This window comes from Physcomitrium patens, chromosome 9, assembly GCF_059467195.1.
Source record: "Physcomitrium patens ecotype Gransden chromosome 9, ASM5946719v1, whole genome shotgun sequence".
NCBI lineage: Eukaryota > Viridiplantae > Streptophyta > Bryopsida > Funariales > Funariaceae > Physcomitrium > Physcomitrium patens.
Window position 1 is genome coordinate 18,045,500 of NC_143418.1, and position 24,911 is coordinate 18,070,410.

A 24,911-nucleotide genomic window follows, 5' to 3' on the forward strand; every position below is an offset into this window, starting at 1 on the left:
AAGGTAGTATGGAGATTTATCGATAGTCAACCAGTCTATCAGTTTTGACTACTGGAATATAAACGACTGCAACAATGTATCGTAAATCTATACGGATGCTCTTCGACTACTTGTCGAAGTCCTTTTTGCCCCAGCCGGTAGGTCTCTAGACGTTTACAGAGAACCCCGAACAACCTAAACTGTTAATCTTCAATACCGCTTTGCACTTACGATCTTGTATCCACTCACTGTCTTGTTAGATTAACCCAATAAATTTCATTCACTCCGCATACTCAATCCTATAGACATCCTTTTAATCCTTCAATCACAGACGTAACTCGATTTCACAAAACAGTCAAGAGTATTCAAACCCACTTCATTAAAAATCCCGATTCACCATTACAATACTGACTTCAGCAGCGATTGCCTCAGTCTTCCCAATACTCTACGAAGAAGAAAAATCCAAATTCTATGTCTTTCCTTCCCCGACCCGAAGCATGAAGCTCCTCTTCTCTAATCCCCTTGATCTTCAAAAACCTCCAATGAAAACCGAACTAGTAACCTTGCAAAAGCTTGAAAACTAGCTCCCCCCGATTCCCAGAGAAAAAAAAAAACCCCCCCTTCAAAACTATATCCCTCCCTAACCTTATCCTCTGAATTTCTTCAATCTTCCATCTTAGATCCGGAATTGGCTCCCACCGTCAAGCTTGGATCCAAAATTGGCTCTCGTTGTCAGAGCTTTCTCCTCCGTTTTTACCTTTAAGAAATCCATTTACCAAAAACAACGTTCCCTGAAACGGCACAGAGAACAGGACAGCCCGAAACAGAATCGAAACCCCGTAATCGGAACCACATTGAGTCGCCCGACCAATTCAGGTCTCATATTGGATAAGAGTCTAGTAGTAACCTAGATGTTCCCGTAATTGGGTGAAATTGGTCCTCGCGTCAGATTGGCTAAGACCCGTAGTAAGACCTGGATTTCCCGTAATTAAATGGACCGGCCAATTCAGGTCTCATATTGGATAAGAGAACCCGGATTGGATTCTCGAAATTGGATCCAATTGGCTCTTCGAATCCGTCGTGTGAATTGGTCCTTCTCTTCCTGCTGACTCCCGTTATTGGAATCAAATGGAGCATTTCAGTATGCCCCGGCTGACTGTAACGGAGTGACTGAACCTGACCACTCAGTATTTGCATTGGAGTTGGTCGATGCTCCCAATATTCGAGGTAACTGAATATTAATAAAATTCCCCTTTCTTTTTATTTTCACTGTATACTCATGTTACAACACGACAACGTATAAACTAAGAGAGAGTACTTCCAAATAAGAAAGCATCTATATATCGAACTTCAAAAAATCCATCAAGGTATTGGAAAGGATGCAACCTTAAATAGAGCTTAATTTGTTGCTAAAATCTTTGAAATTTTGATCTTCTCCATCAAACTTCTTAGGCATATTAATCTTTGCCTTCCTTGTGCTTATAGAAGCAAGAAGTTTTTAAATTTGGTTGTGAGGCTAATCTACTTACTTTCTTCAATTGTACGACTTCTTAGTATAGACTATAGATTTAGAAATAGTACTTTTGTGGTTGGTTTTCGTGATGCATGAAATTTCCATCTTAAGAGTATTAATACGCTCATGAAGATCTGTAATAGTTACAAATTTATTTTTAATTTTGTTAAGTATAGCATCTATGATTTTTTTTTTATTTGCAAACAACTTAATAAAATTCAGAAGTCAAATTTGAAGAAGGTAATTTACAACCTTTAATGTCAAATGAAAATTTCTATAAAGATGGAAGATTTGGTTTCTATAAGAAAAAAATTGGTCTTAGAAAACTAAACTATTTGTTTAAAGGTGGATAGTCTGTGTAGAATAGATATTAATTCGTTTTTGAAAGATATTGGTAAAATATATTAATAGTCTATATAATAGGAAATTCAGGAGGACGGATGAGTGATTTAGTTATTAAAAGTGGTTAATTACAGAATTACGGTTAGAATCTGGAGAATCAAGGGAAAGTATATAGGAGTTATAGAAGTTAATTAAGGTGCCATCGCTGTGATAGTGTGAGCCGGGATAAGCTTGGTGCTACCTCTTTTCTTTTGTTTGTTATTTTCTTTGAATAAAAGGATTGAGAGTTTCTGAATATTGTGAAGTGAATTATGGAATAGAAATGTGATTGGTATTATTTGAGAAGAAGAAAGATTGAATGCTGAAATTTGATTGTAGTTCAGCAGAGAGAATAAATTTGTGTTTGTATGAAACACTGTAATGTGAATGGCAGTTCTGTGTGAAGAATTCCAGTGATTGGAACGAGGATAATTGTGTGCTAAAAGCTATGAGGGTGCTGTATTACAGATGGAAATTATGAGGGTGAATATATTGGTGGAAATAACAGTTATTGGTATGACTGAATTGCTATAAGGAAGAGACCGATAAGGTGAAGGAGGAGATTATAGTTTCTTTGTGTGTTCAGATATTGAAAATAGAGACGATACATTCAGGAGGTAATTGATTGTGTGACCCTAACGTGAACGCTTAAGCAACTAGTCATTCCCCATATTCAAATCTCCCTATATGGGTTTATTTTGGGAGGTTTCTTCCAGAATAAGTAAAACAAGCAATCACATTTTGGCGCCGCTGTCGGGAACTTGCTTAGAGAGGAGCAAGAATGTAATCTTAAAAAGAAGCATTGATAGAATTGGATTAAACCATGGTTACAAGCTGTCGGTGCAGCCGAACATATTAAGAACCAGACAGACTGTTAATTCTGCAGTCGTATGTACCATTAGAAAAATTGCCAAGAACACTCGCAGGAAATTTTGTTAAGATTCCAGTAGAAATCTTAAGGCCGTTAACTGAAAGAAAATGAAGCATAGCAGAATTTGGTACTCCATTGGGTATTTTTTCAGTAGGTGGTACTGCTAAAATGAGCAATAGGGGCTCTTCAGATTGGCACAAATTGGTTGCCAATAAAGATAACTATATTATATTTTAAAATCTGACGTTTTCACCTACAATTCTACCAATAAAACTATTTGCAAAAAATAACAATAAATCGAGGAGCACTAAGAGCTTGGAAATTAGAATAAGAGAAAGTAGAGATTATTTGAAAACGGAGTTTAGCGGAACAAGAAATTCAATGGCGTTAGGAGGACCAACCGTTCCGATTGCAGTACAAATGGATGCAGTAGGCAATCGTACGACTAGTGTTGTGCTATTATCTATTTTTCAGAGTTTGCGAGGTGTAGATCCAGATCAACATTTGTCTGAATTCTTAACGGCATGTGTAGCCAATAATGGAAGAACAGAAGACATTTGGCTGAGATGGCCACCAGCGACATTGAAAGACACAGCGTTTGAGTGGTATAACTGCCAATCCGTGGGACAATTTATTAATTGGGAGGCATTGAAAAATGTATTTTTAGCCCATTTTTGACCAATTGGTTTTGAAGAATGTCTTAGAGAAAAATTAATGAACAGCAGAATGGTACTAAGGGAAGCGATACAGTCATATTATGGTTATGTAGCAGATATACTTCAAAAATGGCCAAATAACCAAATGCCAAAATCATTTGTGTTGTCCATATTGGTTAATGGACTACACCCACCAGAATTGAAGATGTTTGTAAAGGAGGCAACAGCCACCATTGCATCATCTCTTGAGTGAGCAAAAGTATGGGAGGAATGTCACAATGACCAAAACTTAACAGTTGGAGCCACAATGATTCCATCTCAAGGACATTATCAAATGACAAATTGGAATGACGCATTGGAAAGTTATCTGGGAAGGAATGATTATGATACAATTCCATAGGGAATAGTGGATGTCGTTCCATTGCAAGCTGTACCACCATCATCATCATACCCATATGCGCGTTATTCCACATATCAAAAACCAATACCTACGAAGAAATTGCCAAATACATTGATATCAAAGAATCCCAATGAGTCATTACTGTTAATATTGATGAAAAAAATGGATGAATTGGCTGTGAATCTAGCCAAGGATAAAGAAAAAAGGCATAAACCAACCAATATGCATCCCAATGTCTGGTGCAGCAATTGTAAGGGGCAAAGTCATTTAGTAACAAAATGTCTTTCACCTCCCCAAATAACTATACAATGTACCTTTTCCGGGGGCAAGCATATTACCACCAACTGTTGGAATTTACGGAAGCAACAACAACTCAGTAACCAGATAATGACTCAACCAACTTCGTGGGATGTCAATCGTGTACATACGAATAATAGGTTTGGCTAGAATGAAAATCGAGCGAATAAACAAAATAGAAATTATTCCAATTTTCTAAATTCTAAATTTCACCAAGAAGATGTATCCAATACTCATGAATTAGCGATGAATCAACCAGGATACCATCAATATCCACCCATGACGAAGCCAATGCCAGACTCTACAGTAACAATGGGTCAACTAGAATCCTTTACTCATCCGACATGGAACAGACCTAGCCGTTATATACTAGTAGAGACACCCATTATCCTTGAAGGAGTTGGCAAGAGACCACTTCGTTGCTATCATTGCAGACAAATCGGATATTATGCAAGTGAATGTCCTAATCCAAGGGCTAATGATGACTATGCTCCAATATGTGGAAATTGTAAGCAGTCTGGTCACACTTATCAGCAGTGTAATGTGCCCTTTAATTATAATAACCGGGACTAGCAAATGTAAACAAGCCAACCGACGAAGGACAAAGGCCCTGTTCAACGAGACTCACCAGTACATCGTGTCGAGGTGGTGAACACAGTGTTTACCAGAGGCCAACAAAAAGACAAGAATCCAATTCAGGACCTGGATGAACCAATCGCAGGAGAGCAAGTAGCATCGTCCATGGGGCTAAACAAACCAATATCAGTATTGAGATGTATTCCAATATTGAAACCTCAATAGACTGAGGAACCCAATTTGGTCTCACGTGCCAATTTGCCAGGACCATCAAGATCGATTCCAACTAACCAAGTACCAATACCTGTACAGCCCAACAAAAGATCTTACGCATTAAAGAAACCTTTAGTGGTAGAAAAGTTAGTAAAGTTATCAACGGCAATCCCAATCGCCAGGAAGGAATTGCTGCCAAACGGAGTAAAATCGAAACCAATGAAACGCAAAAGAGCATTGGAAATTACTCTCAATATGGAACCCTACGACATTCTGAAGGATTTAGATGTTATTCAACCTTCAATTATAATGAAGCAACTTTTGGCTATAGCACCGGAATGTTGATCTACATTGAATTCAGAGTTAATATGATGAAGATCCCGCACTAAAGAAATTCATGAAGTTAGCTTAAACCAATAATCGATGTATCAATCGATGGCGTTTTAATTCCAGGGATAGAAGTCGATGGTGGCTCCAGTGTGAATTTAATGAACGTAGATACAATAGAGGACTTGGATCTAAAGCAATTGCTACCTACGACATTGGTCTTGGGAATAGTAGATTATAGTCGAGTAAAGCGATTAGGAATCTTACGTAATATTGCCATTGTAATCGTGGGATTGACATACAAAATCGATTATACTATATTCCAATTATAGAGTTCTACGTTATCATATCCTATTTTATTGGGCAGACCTTGACTTTATCAAGCAAAAGCTAAGAACGATTGGGGCCGAGGCACATTGATAATTGAAAAAGGTCGAGACTAGATTGTTCTACAGATGTACCCGGTACAATATCATGGAGAATCTCAATTGTCAGAATCAGAATTTACATCGGACACTGAGAGTCAATCGATTGAGGTAGATGACAATTCTATAGGTTCATTGTAATTTGGGGTAGGACAAAACACTTCAACAGCAAAGGCAGGAGTCTACCAATGTGGAAGTCCCGGTAAATATTTACTGCATCAGGAGGATGCGACTAATTCGGATCATGCTATTGCCAAATGGATGAACAATTCCGCAGCCAATAGAGTCAGCACATTGGAACCAGATTTGGGTGGTTCCCATATGTCGGATAATACAAGATATTTAGATCAGGAGAAGATAATTAAATCAGAGGTTGTTGAAGATCCTATGTGTCAATCTGTTAACCTGGGCACCAACGAAATGCCACAGCTAATTAAAATATATGCCGGTATTATAGGTATAGAATTGGATGCTTGGGAACAGTTTTTTATCCATCACAGATCTACCTTTGCATGGTTGTATGCGGATTTGAAAGAAATTCCAGTTGACGTGTGTGAACACCAGATTATTCTGAGGAGGGTGTTATACCAGTTCGTCAAAGTCAACACCGGCTTAACCCAAAATATTCTCTTTTAGTAAAAGAGGAATTGGATAAACTTCTTGACATGGATTTTATTTATCCTGTTTTGCATAGTACATAGGTATCCCCAATCGTGATGGTATAGAAGAAGAATGGAAAAATCAGGATATGTGAAGATTTTCGAAAGTTAAATGTGGCCACTAAAAAAGATTACCTTCCATTACCTTTCATGAACAGTATGGATAACATGTTATTATCACCAAGTAATAAAAGAATAGGAGTGGGGCACCAGTTAAAGTCATTCTGTGGTGTTGTTTTGGGTTGGCTGGAGTGCCATTTTCTTGTATTTCTTGTATTTTCAAGAGTAGTAGTTTTAGTTAAGATATAACAGTGAGGAGCCGGTCACAAGTGTCGATTGAAGATATTCTAGAATGGATGAGTCAGCAGCAACAATTGGAACTTCGGAATGTCCAGATCTTGAAACTGGAGGCTCAAGTCCGTGTACTGGGTGAGTACAATGAAGACCTTTCAGCTCAGTTGAGGTAGGAGCCGATGGAAGGATTGGAGGAAGAAGAAGAAGATTTGCAATTGGAATCAAAATCGATGGAACCAATAATAGATACTACGACAATTGATTAATTAGATAGGCTAGAGGGATCGCAATTTTTGTAGAGTTTTGTTAGATAATTTTTAGACAGGTATCAATTGAGTGTTTGCGAGGACGTTGCACAGATAGGAGTGGGGCTAGATAGAATAGATATAAATTCATTTTTGAAAGATATTGGTAAAATATATTAATAGTCTATATAATAGGAAATTCAGGAGGACGGATGAGTGATTTAGTTATTAAAAGTGGTTAATTACAGAATTACGGTTAGAATCTGGAGAATCAAGGGAAAGTATATAGGAGTTATAGAAGTTAATTAAGGTGCCATCGCTGTGATAGTGTGAGCCGGGATAAGCTTGGTGCTACCTCTTTTCTTTTGTTTGTTATTTTCTTTGAATAAAAGGATTGAGAGTTTCTGAATATTGTGAAGTGAATTATGGAATAGAAATGTGATTGGTATTATTTGAGAAGAAGAAAGATTGAATGCTGAAATTTGATTGTAGTTCAGCAGAGAGAATAAATCTGTGTTTGTATGAAACACTGTAATGTGAATGGCAGTTCTGTGTGAAGAATTCCAGTGATTGGAACGAGGATAATTGTGTGCTAAAAGCTATGAGGGTGCTGTATTACAGATGGAAATTATGAGGGTGAATATATTGGTGGAAATAACAGTTATTGGTATGACTGAATTGCTATAAGGAAGAGACCGATAAGGTGAAGGAGGAGATTATAGTTTCTTTGTGTGTTCAGATATTGAAAATAGAGACGATACATTCAGGAGGTAATTGATTGTGTGACCCTAACGTGAACGCTTAAGCAACTAGTCATTCCCCATATTCAAATCTCCCTATATGGGTTTATTTTGGGAGGTTTCTTCCAGAATAAGTAAAACGAGCAATCATAATCTGCAACCTTCAAAATACAATAATAGAAGTAAGATAATCCACTCACTTCTAAAACAAGACAAGAACAATAAGTTATCACTCTTGTCAAATTGTCAAGGACCAGAATCTCTAAAAATTGAAAGATTAGGATATTCTTTTGTCACTTGAAAAGAATAGATAGCCACTCAAAGATGGTATAATATTAAATTAGAATGACTATTGTTAAAGACAAGACAAGAAAGTCTTATAATAAGACTAAAGACTAGAAAAGAATAAACAATGTTTTACTCTTACTTCCATATATACTATCTAATTAGGAGTTAAAAAGTAACATTTTCTTGGACTTCCTATACATGTCCAAATTACAAGACACATGTCTTAACTTGCAAGGCAATTTTTCTTTATATACGCCACATAGTTAGCTTATTCTATAAGCTATCAATACTTATGACATGTGACTAACTTATTGACCAAGTTTCTAATCTATAAACAAGTATAAAGTCAAAGTCACATCTATAAAGCTTTTAAGAAGTTTCTTTAGAAGATATTATGAAATTAATCTATTTTTACCTACTTCTACTTAATCATATTGGTAATTATTAGAATAAATATGTATATCTTTGATAATATAAAATTGAGCAGTATACCTCTTTATAAAACATCAAAAAATTCTATTGATTAGAATAATAGGTGTCATTAATTACAAAGGTATATTATTATTATTTGTTTCATATATACACCTCTAATATTTTTTGAATCTAAATTTATTAGATATCATTTAAAATATGAAATTTTTATATGTATATTTTTATACATAAATTTTAAAATTTTAATTTTAATTTATTTATGATTTTTTTGGATTTAAAAGATATGTATAAAAAAACTAAAAAATCATGTTAGAATTTATCATAGCTTGTAACTATCAATACACATATATTGAAGAAAATTAAAAGAATAATTTACATAAAATTTATATATATATATATATATATATATATATATATTAAATTTAAAAATTTGCAATTCATTTGAAATTTTGTTTTGATATTTTATATTATTAAAAAATTATATTTTTACATATTATAATTTTTTTTTTATTAAAAAATTCTAAACTTTATAAATAAAAAGTTAGAAAGATATCAAAAATTTAAAATTATAATTATTGATATTTTTTTTAGTAAGAATATTAGTCAAAAGTATTAATAAAATTAAATTTTAAAACCAAATTTATCTAGATTAATATTAGATAGAGTTTTTAAAACTATCTTATATAATTCTAAATCAAAATTTTAGAAATATGATATTTTATATGTATAATTTTTTGTACTATTTTATTAATATAAAAGACATAAGATTGATCTCTTATATAAAATAGCTTAGGAAAATAAAACAACATGATTATCCAAAAGAGATAGAAACCATCTTTGATTGGCTGCATATCTCATTGTTTTCATCAAAAGTGAAACAATAATGAAGCAATAACTCAACTTTTCATCAATCACGTATCAAAATTTGCATATTGTTGATGAAAATTGCATGGATTTCTACTATTAAGATGTAAATTTATATGTTTATGGTTTTGGGTATGTGAATTTTGTTGGTATTAGAGTGGCCTCACATTGGTGGCATGAAATGAAAAATGTATGTTTATGTGCTTAGTTAGGCTTATGGTGAGGAGGATGTGGGCATGGGGGAGAGATGTGGGAGGAACACATCAAACAGAGTGCTAGGTGAGGTTTAAGAGAGAGAGAGAGAGAGGTGGCCTCTCTCGCCCTCGCCTCAACGGAAGGGGCAGAGGGGGGTCAACCCCCGCTCCCCCTGCCTGCCTAAGCCCCCACCTCGTTCTGCAACTACACTCATCCGCCTGTGTCTCAGTTTTTGATACTGGTGTGCTTGTGTGAGAGAGAGAGTGCGCTTGTGTGCGTGGAAGGGGACTCTGCTCCTGCGCTGGGTCTATTACATTCAAACATTGTGCAGGAGAGCCTCTTATCTCCTGCACACTGCTTCTCATCCTGCCTGGTGCCCTCCCTTCTTCTGGTTCCTTCGCCCTCTTATTAGTCCATCTCCAATCTCTCTCTCTAACCTCACTTCCCATGGGAGAATCCCTCCTCTCCTCCCTCTGGTTACTCACCAAACGCGTCTGCGCCGGAGCTGTGGTCGGCATCACTCTGTCTGACAGGTTTTGCCCTAATCTCTGCTCTATTATTTCATCATTTGTTCCAATTTTTATTTCTTTTGATTGAGATGTTGTTCTTCCTGGTCTGGAAGAAAAGTGGCAGCAGTTCAGCAATCGCTAGCTAGCGTGATGAGGTTAGAAGTCTCTTCTTCTTCTTCTTCTTCTTCTTCTTCTTCTTTTTTTTTTTTTTTTTTTTTTTTTTTGTGTGGAAGGGATATCATCTCTAAATGGTGCGTGTTTTCAGGATTGGCAGCGTGGCTACCATGCATGGGCGATCCATGCAGCCCACTCTAAATCCAGCTGAAGATGATCCGTGGGGTTACCTGAATGCGGATTTGCTCTTCTTGGAGAAGCTTTCCCTGCGAACCTACAACTTCTCTCGTGGGGATGTTGTCGTCTTCAGGTGCAATTATTTTTCTGTTCTCTCCCGGACATGTGATCTTTGGCTAAAATCATGTTAAGGTCGCATTATACGTCTTCCTTTCGTCACGAAATTGATCTGTTAGTAATCAGGCTTGAATTTGAACGCAGTATTAAAAATAGCTACGTCATCAAATTGTTGTGATTCAGGTTACATGTCAAGGCGCTGGTATTTCCAGCATCATCTGGTCTTTTGAAATCGATGTGTATTGCATGTTTTGCTTAAGCAGGTCCCCGTTGGAACCAAAAATGTGGTTGGTGAAGAGGTTAATTGCTTTGCAAGGTGACTGGGTGACTGTGCCGGGAACATATGATATCCTTCAGGTGAATAAATGCGTACACCTCTCTTACGAAATACTCGACACTGGTATGGTCCACCCACCATCTATCTAACCGAGGTCAGTCAACTGCTGCTACAGGTGCCCAAAGGACATTGCTGGGTTGAAGGTGACAATGCAGAGATCAGTTTGGATTCAAAGTCGTTTGGCCCAGTGCGTACTCTCACGAATACTCCATTTGTCGAATTGTCTTTTCTGTGCTTTTGTTTGTGCTGGCAACGAGATCATGGCTCGTTCATAGATCTGGCTGGAAATGGATATTCATCGTCAGTATTACCTCGTAGTCACTGCATTTGGTTGTTGATAAGGGATCCATCTCTGTTCATTTTGCAGATTCCATTAGGGTTGATGAAAGGAAAAGTGACTCATGTGGTGTGGCCACCTAGTAGATTTGGCCCTGTGGCGAGTCACCTTCCAGAAGGGCGTGTTCTCTCACAGAAAGCGGGCACCAGAACTTATCCGTAGGTGTTCCTTTTTTTGGTGAAGAGAGCAAAATTTAGAGCTGCTGACATGCGTTGTCGGTCAATTCTGGACTACTTAACTGTCCGATTGTCACCATCGATTCGGAATTCCTTGCCGGGCTTGCGGACCGAGCAACTGGGCATTTGGGAAGTAATTGCAGAGCAACGTTGTCGGATTTGAAATGCAGATACAGACGATCACGCAAGTTTGCATCAGGGAATCAACCCATTCACTGCTGCGAGTCTGCTTCCTTCTTGATTGCAGCAGGCTTTTCGTTTACTCCGCAGGACTTCGGAGACTGCACGCTCAATGTCGAGATAACTTTGCTTCCATGAAATTTGGTTCGAAGTGGTTACGTCGCATTGAGACAACTGCCAACAATATCAACTCACAATGATCTGATCGCCAACATTACCATAGAAAAAGTTTTCTCAGTCTGCCCAGTCTAGTAATGCATGCCCGAGCTGTGGAGATGAACTGTAGTAGTGTCCTGCCGAAATCTTCATTGGGACATTTTCGAATTTCCCAGTACCCCGCATTTTCTCTAGATTCCAGCCAGTTTACGGTTTTCAAACCAGCTTCGAGTCTGCTGACGAAAGACTCTCAAGTGGGATTAGTCTGATTATAGGAAGTTCAAGTTAGCAATTGATTAGGTTCATCCGTCAGCAGTATAACATTGTTGCACTTCCAGGTTTTAAATTCTCGAGGTGGTGCCTAGGGAGTAAGTCCTCGCATGGCCAAGAGATCAGTCGTCCCGGATCAGAATTGTTGCAGAATACAGGTGTTTTTTTTCTTTCATAAAATCACTTCAAGATCTCTTTTGTGATCATTCGTTCGGCCAATTTGATCCCAAGTGAAGTCGTGCTCAGTCTTGAAAGTGCAATTAAGTCGATATAGGGGAAACTAAGGAGATGTACTCAGTGCTTCTACAGCTCCACTGTGCACAGCTCTCTTCGAACTTGCCTCTAGCTGGTTTCTGTCCTCGCAGTGGCTTGAGCGATGGAACCCTACACCACACCTTCCCGAAACCCATAAGTGCATTGGACCGTGAATCAGGCGTGTCTCCAGAGTTGACTTTCCACAAGCAAGTGCCTGTTTTAAGAAAACAAGGACCACTACAAAGTTCGTTGATGTCATCCTACTAAAATGCTACTTTCATGTGGGAATTGAGGCACACACCCATAGCATTCGTTGCACCAAATTTTATTCTTGCACTCTCCTTTATGTTCCTTACATTCTGTTTATCGAGCCTTAAGTACTAACACGATTCTGCCGCATACTGCAGTATAAGCATCCAAAAATATTCGAGCTACGTAAAGCTTGCTCCTCGCCGCGGATACCAGGGAAGGAGGTGGAAGGAGGGGTAACGAGAGATGACGAACGAAGGACGAATAGCCGAACGGACGGAGAGACGGATGGGAGGAGGACGAGGGTGAGATCGTTGGTGGTGGCGTGGGGATAGGAGGAGGGGCTTTTTATCCACAGCGAGCTGCCAGTGATGCGCTGCCACTCGGGGCTGCTCTCCTCTCCTCTCCTTTCGCTCCTTCTGCTTCGTCATCTGCCTGCTTCATCCGTGCCTGCGTCTCCTGCTCCTCTGCAATTCATTTCCACACTCTTTGCATACCCCGTACTCTTTCATCTCCACCTCCCACCCTCTCTCCTCTCGTCGTCCGTCTTGTTCAGCCATGGCGTCCACATTGCAACTCCCCTCTGTCTTCCACTGCTCTTCCTCTTCTCTCACACCTCCCCACAACCTCCTCGCAAATTCATCCTCGTCGCGCACTGGGTCCTCATGCCCACTTCGGGCTGTATCCTGCTCTTCCACCCACTCCGATTCTTCCGACTCTTCTGCCCCTGTGTCTCGCCGTCAGCTCTCTGTTGGCACATTGCTTGTCTCCACATTTGGCGTCGTGGGTGGTGCTTTTGCCGATTTCGATGAGGATTACAAGTCCGAGACGCAAGATATGATCGGCCAGGTGCGATCAACATTGGCGATGGAGAAGACGGACCCTAACAAAGCAGCTGCGGTGGCGAAATTGCGCCAGTCCGGTAATGAATGGGTTGCCAAGTACCGCAAGGCCAAGAAGGTTGCAGGCAAACCCTCATTCAGCAACATGTACTCTGTCATCAATGCTATTAGTGGGCACTACGTCAGCTTCGGCGCTACCTATCCTATTCCCGCTAAGCGCAAGGACCGTATCTTGGACGAGGTGAAGGATGCGGAGAAAGCACTTAACCGCGGCCGATAGAGGGTCTGCCGTGAGCAGGGTGAAGTCTGCATAATTAGGTGAAGAGAGCTCGACAACAATCATTCTTAGCCCAGTGTGCATTGAAATGTAGCTTTGTTCCTTCAATTTTGACGGCAATGTGTCTCCGGCCATTGGCAATCAAAGTAAGTTTTGTAGCTCTGATCTGTGATGATAATGTTCTGGCCTGCGAGGCGTGTAGAGCTGGATCACAAAATTGGAGGCTCCATTACCCTCGAACTGTGTAATTCTGTGTGTTGTAAAGAGCGCAGCAGCTCCGTGTAATGGTCACGAGATCAGTGTATTAAGATCACGATGGTGGCAAGGACGTTTTGCCTTGCCCTGTGTAATCCATGGATTTTCCCACGCCCCTGTGAGCCTGCCTATTGGTACAGCCTTGTGCGATGAGTAGCAATGGTTGCATCAACACTAGTCACTATGTCTAATTCCATTGTCACCCAGAAGAGAAGTCAAACAGCATTCATTCTACCGACTGCCACATACAGCGCTATCTCACAAGCGAGACGGGGCTTCCCAGTGCGACTCTATGCCTCTGCACTTATCCTCCTCCACGAACTCGTTGCAATTTTAACCCTTTCATGAGTAGACACGAGTATGTCATTTTCCATGACTAGACCAGATGGAGTGAAGATGTGGACTTGAGATCGGGAGGTAAAAGAGATGCCCGGTGAGCAACCTATGCACCCTGGAGCACTGCAGGACCTGAAGCGTGTGGTGAGGGATGCAGTGCTGTGCGGTGCGACGCTACGCGATACGAGAACTGAGACAGCGAGACACCCACACTCTGTGAGGATGAGGAAGCTGTGTCATCTCGGTCCACCCTCTGTGTACTATTCGGGGTCTCTATGAATGGATGAACAGATTCCAGGGACGAAGATGGATGAGATTATTCTCGCATGCACACGAGCCATCTTTCGGAATAGTGGCGGCTACACCCTTGAGCATGCAATTCACCCAAGTACTTTAAATCTGAAATGTCACGTAGTAATGCAAGGCGGACTTTTTCCAAGAATTCCAGAATGTGTATTCTTGGCTATTTTCTGTATCTACTTGTTTGAAACTAATACTGAGTGGTAAACGTTTAGAAAGTATGTTTTAAGTTGCACCTCAGTAGAATGTTTAACTTCTTAAAGAAAGGTATATTCTTTGCTAGCATTGACGAAAATTTTAATTTTCTAAAAAAATAGGAATAAATTGCTTTCTATCGGTCGATGCATTTTAAATAAAGATTTGATAGAATTGAATTAATGAAGAGAATGAATTAATACATACACTTTATATATAGACATTAGTAAGAAAAGAAAAAATAATTAATATATATATATGTATTCTATGAATTAATAAATAGTGTTTGAAATACAAAGAGACAACCACTAGGAGATAACTTCAATGTGATAGAGAGTCTACATAAGTAAATCATTTATATGTCCAATTGTGTATAAACCATTTATATTGTTTTTTTTAGGCCATGATTAATTTTTTTTGTTCTTGCCAACAAAATTAAGGCATATAAAGTTTGAACAAAGAAAAATAGACTACTAAGTAGGAAATTAGGAATAATTTTAATTTAAATCATTAGTTTTAATTTTAAATTGTATATTTCTAGTTTGAAACCTACATCTCATATCAATTAATTTTAGGTATATTATAGAAATTTTATCTTTTAACAAAGAGTAACCTTGTCTTAGCAATTAGTCTAGACCATATTCTAATCAATTAGTACTACAAATTGGTCGCCAAGCTAATCAATTAGATAGTACAATTAATTTTAATATCTTTTTTTTTAAGTGTATAGAGTCTTTTCAAGTAGTTACTAAAGGTCAAATGGAATAATATTAACACTTGTGTCAAAGACATAATTGATTCTATTATATAAATTTTATTCTTTCAATTTCTAACAACAAATCACTTGGTTTATATCCAATCAAAACATAAATTACTTACAAATCACTCTAATTCATTCATACAAGCTTAATTATTTTTTATGCAATAAAATTAAGTTGTATCCTAATATTAATTGGATCTACTTTAATTTTTGTTTTAGAATAGGACTTGCTCACTTTTTGACAAACTTAACAATATATATTAATTCTAATTAATAACTCATCTTCAATATGAGGCTAATGGATAAATAATCACTTAAATATTACCACTCACTCTTGACTTAGTAATCTTGTTTTCTTTAGAATAAACATAATTGTTATCTTCTTTAAGGACACAAAAAAATTCGTCATAAATTTATTTTTTTGGATAATAATATAAATTTAAATAAATAAAAAGATATTATTTAAATACAAGATATATTTCATTTAAAAAAAATTCTAATCCTTCTTACTTGGTGATATTTTCATAATATAATGGATATATATATTAACATTAATAATTACCTAAATTAAAAGAGCTAAGTAGAAATAAATATAAGTAAATAATTTTGATAATATCTTATGGAAAAGCTTCTTAGAAGCTATATAGATGTAGATTTAACTTTCTAAATGTCGGTAAATAATTGGTCGGTTGAAAACTTGGCCAACAAGTTAGCCACATGTTGTACATGTTAACCACTTTCTTTACAAGTTGGCCATGTAGAGCACATATTGGAAACTTGCTTTGTAAATTAAATACATGTATTATAAGTTGAATACATGTTAGATGGCCTATAGAATGTTATCATATAGCCTCCTAATTAGATAGTATATTTGGAAGTAAGAATGAAGTCTTTTTCAATCCTAACAATGACTTTCTTGTTTTTAGCCCTATTTCAAGTACCTCTAGTCTTCTTGTATTTGACAATAGCTATTATAGTTTTTTTCTTATATTTTTATTTAATTTTTCTACTTTCTATCTTTAAATGTCACAAAATTATGTTTTTTTATGTTAAGATTTTTTTATGATTCATATCTTTGATACTTAATTGAAGTGTATTCTTTATTAAGAAAATTCTTACCATACAAGATGTTTAATTATAATGATGAATTATTTATTAACAACTCATTTAATAATAACTAATTTTTTTAGAAACCTATATATAATCAAATTAGAAACTTATCATCTAATTTAGATACTAAATATTAAAAAAATTAAAAATTTAAAAAATTTATAAAGCTATAGGATGTTTATAAGCTATCTATTTAGATCTTAATTTGCATCTTTTTTTCTTAATATGTGAGGTTTTAAACAATCCATTTTATTCTTCACCACTACATCTAAATTTGAGACAATGCAATCTTATCCTTAGCTTATAAGATCTCTTCAAATAGTATAGTATATTTTCTTAAGTTATATAAATTTAAAAATATTGTTGAATGAAAAATAGATATATAAGAAAGGTAAATAAAATCAATGGTTTTGAATTAAAAATTACTACATAAAAAAACTAAATTTAAATAATATATTTTATTTATTATTTACATAATTATAAGTAATATTTTGTTCAAAATAAGTTCTTATGTTTGAACTATTAATAATATTAAAATATAAATTAAATTACATAAGAAGTAAGTATAAGAACAAGAAAAAAATAAGTTTACAATTAATAAACAATGTAATTTATCCTACACATAAGAGGTCATGTTTAGACTTAAATTAATTAAAATACAACAAAAAACAATTGATTTTAAAAAAATATATCAAGACCAAAAGATAAGCAAAACTTTTTTAATATTCATTTATAACTATTTTGCTTCAACATATATCAATTTATTATATAAAATGATAGATTTTTTTTGTAATAATTTATGCCTCTAATTTATTTTAAAATGTATAATTTATATTATTATAAAAAGTTAAGTGATTGATTATGGTTTGTTTCTTCTTTATAAATTTCTTTAAGAATTTAATTGTTAAAGATATGAATCATTATAAGTTTTTTTAAAAAAAAATAATATGCTCTTATGACATTCAAAAAAAATAGACAAATCAAAGATGGATATAAGACAAAAACTTAAACAATTAAAAATTCTTGAATTAATATAATAATACAAGAAAAGCTTTGATAAGAAAGAAGGTCTCATTTTTGACTCCATATATATTATATGACTAAGTGTCAAGGACATGAACTACAACAATAAAATCTTCAAAATTCTATTGTATCATTTTAAAAAAGTATATATTTATTTAAAATAATATAATATTAAAAATAGAATAGCTATTGCCAAAAACAAGAAGAATAGAGATTCTTAAAACAAAATTAAAAACAAGAAAGGCATTGAAAAAAATGTAGAAAACTTCACTCCTACCTCTATACATATTATTTAATTAGAAGCTACATAGAGATATTTTATAGGACCTTCAAAATATATCTAACTTACAAGATAAGTTTCTTATCTATGCACCATATAGTTACCTTATACCATAAGTATAATAGGATAAAGATAAGATAATTGTATAGATAGTTAGAACCATGGAAGTTTCTAGAATTAGGATTAGGTTAGTGGACCAGGTCAGACCCACTATAGAACATTTTAAAAAGAGTTTAGTACAATTATTTAAGTGAGGCATACCATGGAACCTTCTTGAAAAGGCTTATGACAGTTATTTAGGTGGAATCCACTATCTAGGACATTCAAGAAAGTCCAGGGTAGTAGGACAAGGTATAAGTAGAATTAACCAAGGCCTTTTGAAGCATCTAACCAAGTATGGCTTTGGATTCATTCTCTTAGTAAAGTTTGGTTCTATATCTTTCTGTTCAGATCTGTTCTATTTTATTTCTGTTTGCTCAATTTTGTCTTTCATGTCCTATTTTGTTTAGATCCATCTAGTTTTCCTTTGGTCTATTTTGTCTTATTTTGTGATGAAGCTTTATGTTGCTATAGATTAGAAGGATCTTGGATTTTGAGGCTATCACAATCTACTCTTAAAAAGTCAATTGAAAAATAAAAAGACATTACAATAGTAGAGTCCAGTGAAAAAATTACAGTATGAGAGATATGATAAAGCAATCCAAGATGGAAGCTCAAATACAACACTTTTTAGGCCAGATAGCTACTTTGCAAGGACAAATAGAAGCGACAAGGACAAGAGAGTCGATATTTGTTAGGTTGAAATTGAGTAAGCTAAATACATACTCTAGAACTTCAAGACAAGAAGATATATGTCAATGATTCTTTAACTTATAACAATACCTCCAACTATTTGAGGCAAATACTATTGAAGGAATTATATATGCAACTATCTATTTGAGAGATGCAGCAACCATTTGGTGGCAATATTGAGTTCAAAGTTATGGAGCTCAAGGTGGATTTTGTGCTTGAGAGGAGTTTGAGACTGAGTTTAGGAATCAATTTTGATCCATCAATGCAAAGAAGATAGCATGCAATCAGTTAGCAAATCTTACACAAGCTACATCGGTGCAAGAATATGTCTCCTAATTTAAGTCCATATGTCTCTAAATTGGCAATATTTTGGAGGCGGAGATAATGGATTGATTCCTAGGAGGTTTGAAACCTGGAGTCTAATGAGAGATGGAGCTAAGGAATCTACAAACATTTGAAGAGGCAATTGAGATTATAGAGAAGATCGATGCTTTAGATTTTAGAAATCATGGAGCACAACCTATAGTATGAAGTCTTATGCTGCTATGTAATGTTATAGTACAACAACCAATGCCGATGGAGATTGATGCCTTACAAAGATCATTGACACCACAAAGATAACAAATATAAGTACAAAAAGGACTATATTTCTGTTTTTGAGAGCTAGACCATCAAATTGGAGGTTATCAAAATGTCAAAATTTAAGTATCAACAAGATAAGGCAAGTTCACAATCTCAAAATTTACCATCAATAATGAATCAAAGCAAAAAAAAATAGAGCTCTCTAGTAAAGGTACCAAGGGCTAGTATTGAAAATAGCTATTATCTCTTAGAGACAAATGGCATGGCCTTAAGTAACTATAAAAAGAGTCAATTAGTACATCTAATAGAACTACTAAGAGGATAATTATGTCGAATGCTTATAGATTATGGCTCTATAGAAAATTACATCTTAACTAAAATCACTGATCAACTTAAAATTAAAACTAAGAAAATCAAAGGAGCAAGTATATACCTTGGAGATGACTGAGAGAATATATTGAGTGAGATGTGTGAAGAAGAAACCTTAATATTGACAAACTTCTACATCTTAAGAAAGAGATTCAAGGTGACAAAGCTAAAGTATGATGTTATGCTTGATATGCCATGGCTAGAGATGGAAAATAAGCAAGTTGATTGGATAGCAAGGACAATTTCTTTTAAAGATGGAAGATACAAGGTCATTTTTTGCACCTCTACATCAAGTGAAGAAGACAAATAATTTGCAATCAAAGACTTACTCATAGGGATGACTTTTATGAAGAAACAACTATAACATGAGCAACCAATATATATAGTGGTTCCAAATCTTATGTCAGTAGTAGGAAAGACAATTGAAGAAATAAATTGGGCAGAAAAACTTATACAAGAATATCAAGATATCTTTCCAATAGACCTAACTAATAGCATACCTCTTGATTGAAGTGCCTACTTTCAAATAGAACTATTTCCTAGAGCTATACGAACAAGTCAATAAATTTATTACCCAGCACCAAAAGAACTTGAAGAATTACAAAAGACATTGGACGAACTCATGGAAAAAGGCCTCATTCAAGAAAACACATCACTATGGGAAGTACTTGTATTCTTTGCACAGAAAAAAAATGGTCGACTTTGCCTTTGCATTGACTATCGAGGTCTCAAAAAGTAGACTATTAAAAATACATATCGACTTTTATGTGTAGATGATCTTTTTGACTAATTTTGAAGTATGATCATCTTTAGTAAATTGGATCTTTGGAGTGGCTATTGGCAAATACCTATTGCAAGAGAGGATGTAAAAAAGATGGCATTTTGTATGTATTATGGATATTTTGAATGGCTAATTTTACTCTTTGGCCTCACCAATGTTTGAATCTCCTTCATGGATTAGTTGAACAAATTAATTTTATTAAAGAAACACAATAAGCAAGACACAAGTAAGTAAAAATCAACAAGTTTAGACACAAGAGAAGTGTGGAATGAGATACCTCTCACTTCCAACATCCTTTAGTTATAGGTAGAAGTTACATCCATTTTAGCTATTATTCATCTTACTTTCATGCAACTAAACCCTAGATTTCTCTTAACTTAGGTGCCACTTTAAATCCTAGCTGCCACCTATAATCTTAGTTGCCACTTAAAACCCTAGTTGCCACCTTGGTAACTTTCCTTCATCTTTTTGCTGCCCTTTGACTATTAGCAATTTATCTAAGATAATATCTTTTATCTTCTAACTTATCTTCTATTTACTTTAATACTTCCACTTTACTATTGGTCAAAGGCTAATAAATCTAATCTCTTTGTCAATTTATAATGTCTATCCTTCACCAATGCTTTTGTCAGTATATTAGCAAGCATGTCTTCCATTGCACAATATTTCATGTCAATTACTCTCATCTCAATCTTCTCCCATATAAAGTGATGTTGAATGTCAATGTGTTTTGTCCTTGAATGATGCTTTGGATTCTTGGAAAAAGCAAGGCATCCTTGATTGTCACACTTCATTGGAGTTGCTTCCAATTATACAAGTCTAATGTCTTCTAAAACTTGTCTTAGCCATATTGCCTCCATTGCACCATGACTTGCTGCCATGTATTTTGCCTCTATTATAGACCTTGCAATTGTTGGTTGTCTCTTACAATTCCATGAAATTTCTCCCATTCCAAGAAAGAATACATGTTCCATTGTTGACCTTCTATCATTTGCATCTCTAATCCAATCCGCATCATAATATCTATGCAATGTAATACTATCACCTCCAAGACAAAATTTGAAGTTCAAAGTGCCTTTTAAGTACGTCAAGATTTTCTTAATGGTTGTCCAATGAATTGGTCCAGCCTTTGACATGTGTTGACTCACAACACTCATCGCATATGCAAGATCCACCCTTGTATCAACCATTGCATACATAAGTGAGCCTACTACTGTCTTGTATGGAACATCTTTCATTTCTTCTTCAACTTCAGCAAATTCCTCATTTGTGAGCTTCATCAACTTCAAATTTGCCTCCAAAGGTGATCCAATGGACTTGCACTCCTCCATGTTGAACTATTTCAACACTTCTTCAATGTACTTCTTTTGGCTCAATGTAATGTTCTTCTTAGCTCGATCTCTCACAAATTCCACTCCTAAGCAATAGTAGAGCTCTCCCAAATCACTCATTTCAAATTCTTTTGCTAATTTTTCTAATCCATCTTTTTCAAAGAATTTATCAAAATGATCAAATCATCAACATAAAGAATAACAATCAACAAGAAGGCTTTTGATTGCATTACATACATGGAATGATCAGTCTCACTCCTCACAAATCTTTCATTCACAAAGTAGGTGTCGATACGTTGGTACTATGCCCTTGATGATTACTTAAGCCCATACAAGGATTTCTTCAACTTACACACAAGGTTTTGTTTGTTTTTTTTAATAAATCCTTAAGGTTGATCCATGTAGATGTCTTCTTCCAATTCTCCATTCAAAAAAGCCATCTTCACATCCATTTGGTACATTTCCAAGTTCATTGCTGCCTCAATTGTCACAATGATTTTAATGGTGGTGAATTTGGCCTCAGGAGCAAATGTCTCATTGAAATCAATACCAGCAACTTGTGATTAGCCTTTGGCAACCAATCTTGCCTTACACCTCACAATATTACCCATTGCATCGTTTTTGGTTCTTAACACCCACTTACAACCAATTGAAGCTCGATTTCGTGGAAGTTGACTCAATTTCCATGTTCCATTGTCTATGAGTGATTTGTATTCTTCTTCCATAGCATTCTCCCACTTCATAGCATCCATGGACTTCATTGCATCACATAAACTCAACAGATTAGCAAGAAGTGCAACATTGGCATGTTCTTTACTTACTTAAGGAAAAATATGGTCCTTCGACTATTCACCACATTGTTTTCTATCTCTCAAAGGATATCTCCTTTCATTTGAAGAAGACTCAACTTGTTGCACTCCTTAGTCACCTCCAACCTTCTTTTCTTTTGAAGATAGTCTTTTCTCACTCATAGGTTCATAATCCTCATCACCATCATCATCAACATCTTCATGCTCTTCATTGCTGGTCTTAGCAATTGTAGAGGCCTTCTTGTCCACCTTCTTTGCCTCTTCATCTTCATTTCCACCTTTACAACCATCATTATCTTTCTCTTCTTCCTTCTTTGATGAATTTGAATATGTGTCCACAAACATACCATTACTCCCACTAGGACACATCTTCAAGTACTCACAAGCACTCTTGTGTTCCAAAAACTCAACATCACGACTTTTGATGATCTTTTTAGTCTCCAAACACATGAGCCTATAAGCCTTTGTATCTTCACAATATCCAACAAACACACATTTTGTACCTTTTGCATCAAATTTTGATCTCATACAATCTGGTATCTTTGCATATGCTATGCATCCAAAGGTCCTCGTGTGAAAAACGCAAGGTTTTCTTCCACTCCAAGCTTCTTCCAACATCATTGATGTAAGTGCACTTGTAGGACACCTATTTCTTATGTATACTGCATTCACCACTGCTTTCGTCCAAAACTCATGTCCAAGGTGTTGTACATGAAGCATATTCTTTGCCATCTCCACAATGGTCCGATTTGCTCTTTCAACAACTCCATTTTATTGTGGAGTGTAAGGAGTGTAGGTTTGTCTTGCAATACCATGCAATTTTAAGAAACCATTGAATTTCTTTGACATATACTCACCTCCATTGTCTATACGCAATGCCTTGATTTTGTATTCACATTGCTTCCCCACAAGTGCCTTAAATTCCTTAAACCTTGTGAAACACTCACTCTTTGCTTTGAGGATGAAAATCCATACTTTCCTTGAAAAGTCATCAATGAATGTGACAAAATACCTTGCACCTCCTATTGATGGCATCCTCATAGGTCCACAAACATCAGAATGGACAATTTCCAATAACTTGGTTGTACGTGTTGCAACTCCACTTGGAAATGAGGCCCTTTGTTGTTTACCTCAAATACAATCTTCACAAGCAAGTATCATAGCATTGTGGCTTATATGACCAAGATCTAAGCTACTTACCATGGATTGGAGCTCCTTCATGCTCTTGGCATTCAAATGACCAAGGCATCGATGCCAAATGCCAAACTTGTCTTGATCTTGAGGAAATTCAGCAAATGCCGCCACTTCAATTTCATTCACCTTCTTACACTTAATGAAGTAGAGGTTGCCATCTCTAAAGCCCTTTGCAATATGATCTCCTTTCAATGTCTTCACAAAACACTCATTCTTATCAAACTGTACTTTACAACCATGTGAAACAAGTTTACTCAACATCTAGTTCTTCCACTCATAAAATTCACTTTCTCACCACAAAATCAAAGACACTATCAAGGTCTTTGTATAAGATTTTAATCACTCAATTCTACGAGTTAAGAACCTTCAAACTGATGTAAGAGATCTATAAGACCCAAATCAGAACCTCCACAAGTCAAAACACAAGATTAGATCATACAATCTCTAACATTAGCAAACACCATAAGATCTATTCCACATAAGAACAACAACCAGAAAATGACTTCAACTTACTTGAATAGTACAACAAAGAGTGTATGGGCCCATAATTTATTGAAGAAACACAATAAGCAAGATACAAGTAAGTAGAAATTAGGAAGGTTAGACATAAGAGAAGTGTGGAATGAGATACCTCTCACTTCCAACACCCTTTACTTATAGATAGAGGTTACATCTATTTTGGCTAATATTCATCTTACTTTCATCCAAGTAAACCCTAGATTCCTCTTAACCTAGCTGTCACTTTAAATCCTAGCTGTCACCTTGGTAACTTTCCTTCATCCTTTTGCTATCTTTTGACCATTAGCAACTTATCTAAGATAATATCTTTTACCTTCTAACTTATCCTCCATTTATTTTAACAATTTTAAGATCTTTTGGACAAGTATGTAGTCACCTTCATTGATGATATCTTCGTATATAGTAAAACTCCTAAAGAGCATGAGCAACACCTACAAAAAGTGCTATGTCAATTACAAGATAGTCGCTTTTATTGCAAGCAATTATAATATGAACTTTAGAAGTCCAAAGTCACCTTTTTGGAGCATATAGTGTATTCCAAAGGTATGTGTATGGAGCAAGATAAGATAAAAGTAGTAGAGGATTTGTCAACCTCCAAGGATGCTTTTGAAGTTGACTCGTTTTTAGGCCTTGCTCAATACTATTGCAATTATATACAATGATTTATTCACATTATTATCTCATTGACAAACCTATTGGAAAAGAATGCTTCATTTGAATGAAAACTAGAGTAGAAAAACGCTTTTGATAAGTTGAAGGAGGCACTTATGATTCCTTATGATCCGTACGATCTAATTTTTCTAGTATGCTTGACATTGATGCTTCCAACTTTGCTATTAGAGCGATCCTTCAATAAGTCTTTAGTACGAGCCTTCAACTTGTGGCGAATGTATCACGCAAGATCAAAACGATAGAGCGCAATTA

The 24,911-nt window shown here is 35.8% G+C and overlaps 2 protein-coding genes across 2 annotated transcripts; both read left to right on the forward strand.

The window, feature by feature from the left end:
* The first annotated feature begins 9,469 nt into the window (after positions 1 to 9,469).
* On the forward strand, positions 9,470 to 13,717 carry LOC112286756 (uncharacterized). Its single transcript, XM_024528993.3, has 5 exons — positions 9,470 to 9,888; positions 10,130 to 10,288; positions 10,536 to 10,629; positions 10,725 to 10,796; positions 10,977 to 13,717. The coding sequence occupies exons 1-5, from the start codon at positions 9,803 to 9,805 to the stop codon at positions 11,106 to 11,108; spliced, it is 543 nt and encodes a 180-aa protein (XP_024384761.1). The 5' UTR covers positions 9,470 to 9,802; the 3' UTR covers positions 11,109 to 13,717.
* On the forward strand, positions 12,791 to 13,717 carry LOC112286755 (photosystem II repair protein PSB27-H1, chloroplastic). The gene has a single exon (XM_024528992.3). The coding sequence runs from the start codon at positions 12,791 to 12,793 to the stop codon at positions 13,352 to 13,354; it is 564 nt and encodes a 187-aa protein (XP_024384760.1). The 3' UTR covers positions 13,355 to 13,717.
* Positions 13,718 to 24,911: the final 11,194 nt, after the last annotated feature.